Genomic DNA, 10424 nt, shown 5'->3' with positions numbered 1-10424 from the left:
GATTGGCTAGACTCAGAGTCACGTAGAGGCGCTCCCTTATTTATTTAATTTAATTCTGGGTCCCTTTAAAACGAAGCCCGTGGCAGGGGCTCGACTCTTCGTGCCCGAGATATTAAAATAAAATAAAACATTTCCGAGCCCCTATTGGTCTCGGTCACAGAGTCTCCATTTTCTGATTGGTTATCAACCTTCAAATCGAGGCGGGACCAACCAATCAGTCTTCAGCGGCCCGCCCAACTTCCTCCTTTTGCATTCCGCGAACTAAAAATCTAGGTGAGGGTTGCGTGAGGTGAGAGAGTCTCGCGGGGTCTCGTTGGCAAAAAGAACGTGGAGGGTGGGACCGAGAACGGCGAAGGGCGTGTTCCATTGGCTGGAAGGCGGAGGCTCTTTCCCCACCCCTCGCCTTTGATCCTTTTCGAGCACTGAGAGCCGTCGAAGGCGAGTCCCGCCGTGTGGGTTGAACCGCTTCGTTGGGATTGGACGAGACGGCTCCGGCGCAGCCTTCCAAGCGATGGTTCTGATTGGTTGGAAGGACAGAGGTGGGGGGGGAGGAGGAGGAGGAGGAGGATGCGCGCGCGCGCGCCCCAAGCGCGAATGCCGCGCGCGCCGTCCGAGTGATGGGAAAGGCGAGGTGGTGGGGGGGGGAGAGTTAAGCGAAGGGCGGCGGGGCGCGCGCATGCGCGTCCCCGCCGCTCTTTCGCTCTACGCTCCGCTCTGGGGCTCCCGTGAGGAGAAGGAGGTGGCGGCGGCGACGAGGAGTCGCGGCGGCCGGAGGGGACGACGGAGGAAGACGAGGAGGCGGCCACGGCTGCCAGTGGAGGAGGCGTGGGGGGGGGCGCCGTCTGCGACTACGTGGGGCGGCGCTGTGGGCCCTGAGTGACCCCCCGCCCGCCCGCCCGCCTCTCTCCTCATCCCTCCCGCGCCCCCCCTCAGGAGGGACCCAGCTGAGGCGCTCCCCCCGCCCTTTTCTTCCCTCCTCCATCTCCATCCTCATCCCGCCTGTGGCTTCTCCGCCGTGGGGGGGGGGGTCTGGAGACGCCACCGGTGACGAAGGCAGCGCGCTGCTACTTTCACCGACCGCCTTTCCCGCGCCCGCCCGTCCCCCCCTTTCCCTCCCCTCCATCACCCCCGCGCTCGCCTCGCCTCGCCTTTTTTCTTCTCTCTTCTACAAGCACTGGGTCAGGCTGTCAGGCAAGAGCGCCCACCTAGCAAAGGAGAGGGGTCTAGGAAAAAAGGCTCGGGGGAGGGACTGGGTGACTGGGCTGAGGAGTCTCAGGAGCGTCCCTGGGTGCTTCCTCTTTCTGCTGGCTTTTCTTGTCACCCCTTTCTCTCTCTCTCGTCCATCCCATTCCTTCCTTTCTGTCACCTGTTTTTTTTTCCCCCCTAGCACTGTCAGTTTCTTTTCTTCTCTCATTGCTACCTTCTTGGCTTTCCATTCATTCTCTCTTCCAGTTTTCATGCTACTCTCCCGACCCTTTTCACGTACAAAGAGTATCTCCTGCACTTCAAATCCTCCTCTAGATTTTTTTTCAGAAAATTTCAACTCCCCTTGCCTTTTTTTTTTCCTTCTTATCGGTCTTCTTCACCTTTAATTCAAGACCGCGTTTTCCTTTTCCTCCGCTTCTGTTTCCCATTTTGATATTTATTGCCTATTTTTACACATACCCGGACAGCAGGCTTTTCCATTTGCTTTAAAAAAAGTTTCTCTTTTCGACCATTAAGTATGCTGTTCATCTATGTTTAGTACACTGTCTGTATCTATGCTTTTGCTTCCCATACTTTTTTTTCTTAAAGCAAGAAATTATTTCCTCTTATATTTTTGCACCCTTTAATGTTCTCTCCTTTTTAAAGTGTTCTGTTTCCCCGTTTTTTCTTTGATATTTCCCATATTTTTTTCAATTGCTTAACAGTTTTTACTTATATTTCTTTCCTTTCACTTTTGCAAGGTTGTCTTGTAGAATTTGGCCTCTTTTTTGCCACTTCATTCTATTACTTTTAAATATTTAAAATCCATTCATTTCAAATCCATTTTCCTTGTTTTTCTGTAGTTTCCTTCTTTTTCCTATATGTTCTTTATTCTTTACAATAACTTTTTTTAAAAGTCATACTTTTGCCTGATTGCTTTACATTCCTTTTTGCAGTCTTGTTTTCTCTCTTGGTCTTTCATTGTTCTATTTTCTGCCACTAGCTCCTCCCTTAATCTTCTCTATCAATTTTTTGTAACATTGTTCTTTACTGATAATTTAAATAGCCTTATTTCACTTCCAAATTTTAAATTTTCAGTTTACTTCCTTTGTTCTGTTTTCCCCCCCTTCATATTTGTCAGTCTCAGTCTTCCATTCTTTCCTAATTTTCTTCCCCTTATTACTCTTGGAAACTTTCATTTCTGCTTACTTGATGTCCCTTGACCTGTTCAATCCTGTGGAAGTTGTTCATGTATTTTCAAATTTAATATAAAAGGTAGATGGATGTATATCCAGAGCAGAAAGGAGGAAAGCTGTAGAAGGCCTTCGGCATCCTACATGTTTTGACAAGATAAATGAAAAGGATGTGGGAATGGAAGGGGTGGGTTTGTCAGTACTCCTAACATTTTTTAGGGGGGTGAACTTGCATCCTTTTTTTGGAGGGGAGGGGGATTGAGTTGAAATTTCAAGACTGGCCCAGAAGAAGTGGAGGAGGTATGGCATTTTAGTACCAACTGCACCAGCCATCTTGGGGTAAGGGGGTTTATTGCATGCTCATACGCACATATACAAGCCTCCATTTTCTCAATTGATGAAGACATAAAGGCCTGTTGAGCTCCATGTTTTTGAAGGTGGGCAACTTGTTTATGGAAGTGTAGTAAACTTCATTTTTGTGGCCAAATGACAGCTTGACCCAGTTGTTATCCAATCAGAGGGCATCATTTGAATGTCTCTTTGTAGTGCTACAGTCAGCGCAAAAATGATGGCGGCTTACAATGGCGGTACATCTGCAGCAGCAGCAGGTCACCACCACCATCACCACCATCACCTTCCTCACCTTCCCCCTCCTCATCTCCATCACCATCACCATTCTCAACACCATTTGCACTCCGGTTCTGCAGCCGCAGTACATCCTGTACAGCAACATAGTTCTTCAGCGGCGGCAGCTGCAGCAGCAGCAGCAGCTGCTGCCGCCATGTTAAATCCGGGGCAGCAGCAGCCATATTTTCCATCCCCGGCACCAGGTCAAGCACCTGGACCAGCAGCAGCAGCCCCAGCTCAGGTACAAGCTGCAGCAGCAGCTGCAGTTAAAGCGCACCATCATCAGCATACTCATCATTCACAACAACAACTGGATATTGAACCAGACAGGCCTATTGGATATGGAGCCTTTGGTGTTGTCTGGTGAGTAAAGGGAGCAAAGCTCTTGTAGACTAGTTGTTTCTAAGCCACAGCAAAATATATTGTAATTCAGACTGGAGTGCTTGATTTTTCAACAGGTTCCCCTGCAGACCTGTTGTATTATAAGGCTAGCTAAGGGACGTGATATAGAAAACTTCAGTTTGAATGTATCTTTAATATTTTTAAAGCAATATAATGAAGGCAAATTAAATCTTTCTATTAATATAACATATATCAAAATGACTAATTTTATGATATTTTCCAGTGACACCAACATTGGCACCCCGTAAGGATTTAACTGTTTTTGATTGACCAATATTTTTGAAGGAGGTCCCTAAACATTTTTCCAGTTTGAAGGTTGGAAGCTGGTAATTTTTGTCTTCCAGGAGCATGTTACCCATGTCTGTATGCTTGGAAGTTGACTTGCCAAAACTTTTTCAGTACTGTAACTTTAGCTTAATAGTGTCATCCTTTGAGTCTCAGTTTATATAGAAGTCCCACTGAATTCGGTGGCATGTAGCTTATTGAAGCAAAATAATATATTTATGGGGGGGAGGGGGTGATGACAAGTGTATACTGTGATGATGTCTTTATACAAATAATATGATTTAACATACTGTACCTATCACATCAGAATAGTTCATAACTTAGTGACTTGTCTAATTATGTATCATGCAACACTTGTCATTTTGAAGTCATCATGGTTCGTTATGGATATCTTATCTATATAAGATTACTGCCTACCTTGCAACATTACTTCAAGTTGAATGCTGCATGGTTACATTTAAAAAAAAACATTTTATTTTAGAAAAGTCTTATGTTTATAAAATCAAGCTATACTATTCCTGCAGCTTTTATCATAGAAAAATTAGCATTTCATACATCTGTTTTTAATTACAAATAAAAACAGCTGAACTTATTTCTTTTTTTTATTTTATTTAGTGACTAGCTGAGGTATAGGAAACAATATATTTTGGACTTTGGTCTTGGCAGGTGATTGGAGCCTGCATTTCCACTGCAATAGCACATAATGTATACTCTTAATTTGTGATCTCAGTACTTTATGCCTCACCCAATGGATTATTCCATCCTGTTTGGGTTGGATATGATCCTGTCACCATGGCACAACCTGCATGTACTCTGTAAAAGGAATGTATTTTTATCACATTTGTACGAATTTCAGGATTTAATAGTTCTCTGCTTGCTTGGCCTACCCCTCATAATAGATATATGTTTTAAAGAAAAAAAAGTTATTTATGTCACTTCCCTCACATTTTGTTTATTATACCAAGTATTAACCAAAAAGGCATTTAGATTTTTTTTATAAAATGTTTCCTTTTTATCTTTTATAGGAATACATATTTTAACTTGTTTTCCTATATTGAGACATGAAGCCATATGTGCATGAATAAATGTTCATTTTTATTTAAAACAGTCAGAAATTAGACAGCTGACGAGCTTTTCAGTGGCCCAGTAGTGATTCCAAAAAAGCTTTCCTTTTTTATTTTGTATTCTGATACTACCAAAATAACAATTCTTGATTCAGCAAAAAATGCCTTTTGTCCTTTAAGAAATGCTTTGCTTGCTTTAGTTGTCATGCTATGACAGTGCTGAACTAAAACCATTGCATATATTAATGCTGTGATTCACTGGATTAATATGTATTGTAATTGAGTGCTTTGGAACAGAGTGGTTTTGACAGCTAAAGCATAGTTGGTTTTAAATTAGATTGGTGACTGAAAATATGCAAATGTATTGCTTAAACAGGTTTCATCATTTAAAAAACTTAAATAAATGCATTGCTTTTCAATTTGTGAATTTTCCCACATCACAAATGAAAATTTTGTCCAATGTATTTGCTTTGCTGCTTATATCCTCCTGAAATTAAGAGAGAATTTTAAAATTAAAATAGATTGTCACTCTCTTCCAAAATTTATCTTACTTGGTTTATTTTATGCTACCCTCAGATCTATACATGTTTATTAAATGCTGTGAAAGTGAACTTTGGTAAATTTTATATATTTTAGTTTTCTAGGTCTTTGCTGTTTTTGGTTCCTCTCTGTTGAAAAAGATGCTTGCATTATTTTTAATCCAGATGCTTTGGCTTGCTAGAGGGCAGTTTAAAATGATTGGTATGTTATATATTCACATTGAGAATATTTTAGCAAAACAAATTTATTAGGATACAAATTCAATAGTTTTAAAAAAACTTAAAGGCAATAACTTATAAAATCTGTTAATTTAAAGTATGATTTTAAAAATTACTGTACAGAAAATATAAAATGTCTAATTATAAACATTTTTAAAAGTTACTAGAGAGGTATCTGTGCAAACCCCATTGTAGCAAAGTCAACATAAAGAGCCTTGTAACTTTTTAGAGACTAACACATTTATTTTCACATGTGCTTTCATGCATCATGTCCACTTTATCAGATGGATCTATTTAAATCTCTTTCTACCTACTTTGTTTGCTTGATCTTTGGTCATCAGGTTTAAAATAGATAAATATAGAAAGTTTTCTTTTTCTCCATATAATCCAGATTTATTATATTAATTTTGCCAACATAGTCATATATAAACAAACACTGCTCTTTTTAGTTTAAAGAATACTGTGTCTCAGCTTTAAAATATGAACTCAGAGGTTGTATGCTGAAAGGATTAGTTCTACATTTAGAGAAATGACATATTTGCAAGTAGGTTCAGGATTGTTCTTTGTGACATTTACCATTCAGTCATGTGAGTCCTCAGCTGCAGTCTGAGATGGTAAAACCCTGGTGCACATTTTACCACCTTCATGAGAATTGGACTTTGTGTTCAGGATTGGTTTTATATCTCTAACAAAGATGTGTGGTGTATCTTTGAAGTAATCTATAGGGGACTGAAAGCTTGTAAAATGGGTCTGAGGTTTTCGTTTTTCAAAGTGCCACAAGTTTGTTAAAATTTAAGCATGGCAAATATAATAGTTTTATTTTTCACTTTATTAAGCCACTTATAAGAGCTACTTTTTCAGTATTGGAATATTTACACTGTGGCATAAATACAGGCTAAATCTACTTCAGAAAATGTTATGTTTCTGTGGAGTTGAATATAATTTCACTGGGATAATGTATATCTCATGTATATGGGATATCCTGAACTCTGTTCAGATTTTATCTATTGTTAGTTAAATTAAATTTCAAATTAAATTAGATTGTTCAGAGTCATAGTTTTAAAATGTATTATTTATTGATTAGACTTACAACTTGATTTTCAAGACACCATACTCAACACCAACAATCCTGCTGTTGTTGACCATAATATTATCTTCCACAAATGTAGAGTTATCAGTGATTACTAGTTGTGATTGTTATATATTGTTTTCAACATTTGAAATCATATGCCTGTATATAAGAGTTGCTTGTTAGGACCCATTGGAAAGTTCTCATAATGATGCCTGTGGACTTTCCATTATCCTTTGATGGAGTATGTAGGAAAATAAATCTGAATTATTGAGCATTTGTTTTGAATCCAACAGCCGTGTAATATTTATATTTGTATGATATTATTGAATGATTTTAGATAATTACAGAATTATACACTGCTGTGGTGTGGTTTTGTTTAAATCCATCCTATATTAAGGAGGCTAAAATTTTCAATTACTGATGCTTAGTTTGTTTTAATGAACTTTGAAAAAGGTTAAGGTAAAAATTTGAAAAAAAGATTGCTGCCATTTTTTTACATTCTCAAAAGCAATAAGGAAGGTTCCATTTTGAAGACTCCCTGGGTAGGATTAGTGTTGGCACTTCTGTTGTAGTCTTCTGTGCTGTAGTTGAGTGGCTGGTGTTAATATTGGATCTTTTGTTGCACACACTGTTTTTCCAGTTCACTGATGTTGTGTATCAATCTTAAGCTGTTAATGTTTTGGCAGTTTTTCGCATATAGTTGACTCTTGCTGGTCAACTGAGTGTGTTTCCAGAGTATTGTCTTGGTTTTGCTATTATAGGCAATGTTGCTTCCCTTGTGGCTGAATCTGATTGTTGGGGAAATAATGAGAAACTGATTATTGTAGTTGTATACAGTATGAAAAATGCACAGTTGTTTACAGAAGCATAAATCAGTTTCATTTTGTGTATTTCAGAATAAGCTAAAACAAAAAACAAGCAAGTGCAGTTTGCCACTTTTCAATTTATAACAGTCATTTTTTTTAAAAAAAGGTGGCACGGTGGCTCAGCAGTTAAGATGCTGGGCTTGTTGGCTGGAAAGCCGGCAGCTCAGGTTTGAGACCTGAGTGCCATGTGATGGGGTGAGCTCCCGTCCTCATCCCAATTCTTCACCACCTAGCAGTTCAAAAACATGCAAATGCGAGTAGATTAATAGGTACCACTTTGGTGGGAAGGTAACAGCACTTCGTGATGTCACATGACCGTGGAAATGTCTTCAGACAACGCTGGCTCAATGACCTTGAAACAGAGATGAGCACCATCCCGTATAATCACCAATGACTAGCAGAATAAAATCCGCAGGGACTCCATGTTAAAAAATGGAGATCTTTTTTGGTATAAAAATAGGAATATTAACAATATTTTTACTAATGTCTACACCAATTTACTTGAGGCTTCGTTGGTTGGAAATTCTACCGTAGAATCTTTTTTTTTAAATGGAGCAGGCTGATATTCACTATGTTTAATTATGTTTATTAAAAAGAAGAATCCTCAGGAATTTGGAATGGGTGAAATACTTGTAGCATTTGTGAAATCCTTCCAAGAAGCCATTGAAGTGAAATTGTTTTCAGTATGGTATTATCTTGGTTGCTGAAGAGCCAGTTTTCTTTGGATTCTGCTGTGATAAATACACTTTTTTCTTGGGAATGGCAAAACAGTTAAAGTATTGTGTGCTGGGTGCAGTACTGCTTCATAGTGCTCAGCACTAAGAAACCTTGGAAGATTTGTGTTTTCTGGAGAGTATGATGCTCCTGATAATACTAGTGAATTGCCTTCTGATGGAGCAAGCAAAAATTTAAAAGGATTGACTATTACAGTTTGTGGCCATGTCACAACAGGCAGAAGTTTAAGCAGATTTCTTATTCCTAAGATGCACTTTGAGAATAGCACTTTAAAGGATAATTCTTTGGTAGATAAAACATTTAGGGTCTACCCATGCTTTGATTTACTTCTAGAAACCTCAGAACTTACACTTTTCAGTCATCTAGGATAGTCCTTAGTTGACAATGGCAATTAGGACTGGAATTATTGTTGCTAAGCAATGTGGTTGTAAAGGGGAACATCCTGTGACCGAGCCACTTAACAATGACAATTCTGGCACTCCCAGTTACCATTATTAAGCAAAGCACCATAGCTCATTAAGCAAAGACCTCACATGATCACCATTTGCAATTTCCTGCCAGTTTCCCCATTGACTTTGTCGGAAGCTGGCAAAGAAAGTTGCAAATGTTATTTTTATATTTGGTCCCTGATGAATGGACCCGTGCCATTCAGACCTGCACAGTGTGTGTTTTTTTTCTTGGACTCAAAGAACAGGTGGCAGCAGTGGCCAGGGGAGGGGGGCTTTCCATAGCTGCATCTTGTTCCCCAGTTGTGCTGATTCCTGGGATGTGAAGCCCTGCTCATGGTCAAGACTCATGCCTTAATCACTTCTCATTTGAACTCTGCAACATGCAATATGTGTGGCTGCCCCTGAAGACCATCTAGAAGCATCAATTGGTCCAGAATGCAGCAGCGTGGGTAATTATATTATACTTGTGCAACGTAGGCTTTGGTTGCAATTCAAGGTACTGATTATTACCTTTAAAACCCTACAGAAAATAGGACTCGGTTGCTTTGGTCTATCTTAACCCAAGAACATCTATCTGCCCCACTAGAAAGGAATGTTCCTGGTCTCCTTTTTTTTAGATCTTGCCACTTATGGGATCTAAAAAGGGTGCCTTTTGAATGGCTGCCCCTCTTCTCTGGAACGATCTCTGTATGATAGTCCACAACTCTACGGATAAGACTTTCCCCAATTGTTTGGGGCTAGTTGAGTGGAGTTCCCTTATGATTGTTCTTTTTAAAAATTATGGTGCTGATCACCATTTTATATTTTGCATCTCGCATATACGTTTATATATTGTATATGTTTTAACATTATGTGGGTTTTTTTTTGAGTTATTTTTTTGTATACTATCTCGCATTGTTTAATTGGGCAGCCATGAATTTAGTGAAAAAATTTAGTTAAGAAAATAAAAATACATTTAGGAAAATAACATAAATTAGAAGAAGTTTAACATTAGACATTTAATATCTTTAATACATTTCCAGTTCAATTTACTTTAAAAGTGATTTAGAATGTTTTATCCTACTTTTCTATTAAAAATACTCAAACAATGTAAAGCAGATATTTGCATAACCTATCTTTCTAAACCATAGTTTAAAACAATGCAGAACAAGTATACCTAACGCTTCTGGAATTTTTGCTGCTAAAATTTAATCCTTAGTAAAACATTAATATATTACAGTTGACCCTCTTTACGTGTTCTTATACCAGCAGAGCCAAGAGCAAATGAGTATTTAATATGTATATATTACTGTTTCAGGGGCATAGACTTTATGCGCAAAAGTTCTTGCTTAAGTCCTACGAAAGGAGTCTTATTTCAGTGAAGTGAGTGTGTCAGTATCTACATTCCTTATCTTTTCCTTTTCATATTATTCTACAAGTTTAAAAATAAATTTCTAATTTTAAACTTGTCATTCTTTAAATTTTTTAGGGACACAACACTTTTAAGACTGGATTTCAATTTTGAAACTTAGTAAGATAAAGGATGCCTAAGATTTTAATACTCTCTGTGCTAGAAAATCAGCTGTGTGTGAGAAATAATATGTAGTTGCAGTTGAAGCTGACTCCAGAGCAGAATGTTCACTGCTATCAAATTAGGCCAGTGTGTCCTTTTTCTCCATTAGTGCTGGTAAAATAATGGGTCCTTGAGTGGTATTCTAGCATAGGCAGAGTTCACATTGTAATGCAATCAATGGGCTTTTCAAGGGTTGAACACCCTACTATACTGAATTGGGGGGGAAAAAACAAGTA

At 38.9% G+C, this 10424-nt stretch overlaps 1 protein-coding gene across 2 annotated transcripts in view; it reads left to right on the top strand.

Annotated features, from left to right (window-relative positions):
* Positions 1 to 726: 726 nt before the first annotated feature.
* NLK (nemo like kinase) overlaps positions 727 to 10424 on the top strand; it is a 138862-nt gene continuing 129164 nt past the window's right edge. For both annotated transcript variants that reach the window (XM_083379758.1, XM_083379759.1), the window contains exon 1: positions 727 to 3368. In XM_083379758.1, the coding sequence (XP_083235884.1) occupies positions 2911 to 3368 (458 nt within the window). In that variant the 5' untranslated portion in view covers positions 727 to 2910. The remainder of the gene's footprint in view (positions 3369 to 10424) is intronic.

Source organism: Vipera ursinii (genome assembly GCF_947247035.1).
Source record: "Vipera ursinii genome assembly, chromosome: 1".
NCBI classification, from domain to species: domain Eukaryota; kingdom Metazoa; phylum Chordata; class Lepidosauria; order Squamata; family Viperidae; genus Vipera; species Vipera ursinii.
The sequence above is the reverse complement of the archived record's forward strand: the minus strand, read 5'-3'. Positions and strand labels throughout refer to the sequence as shown.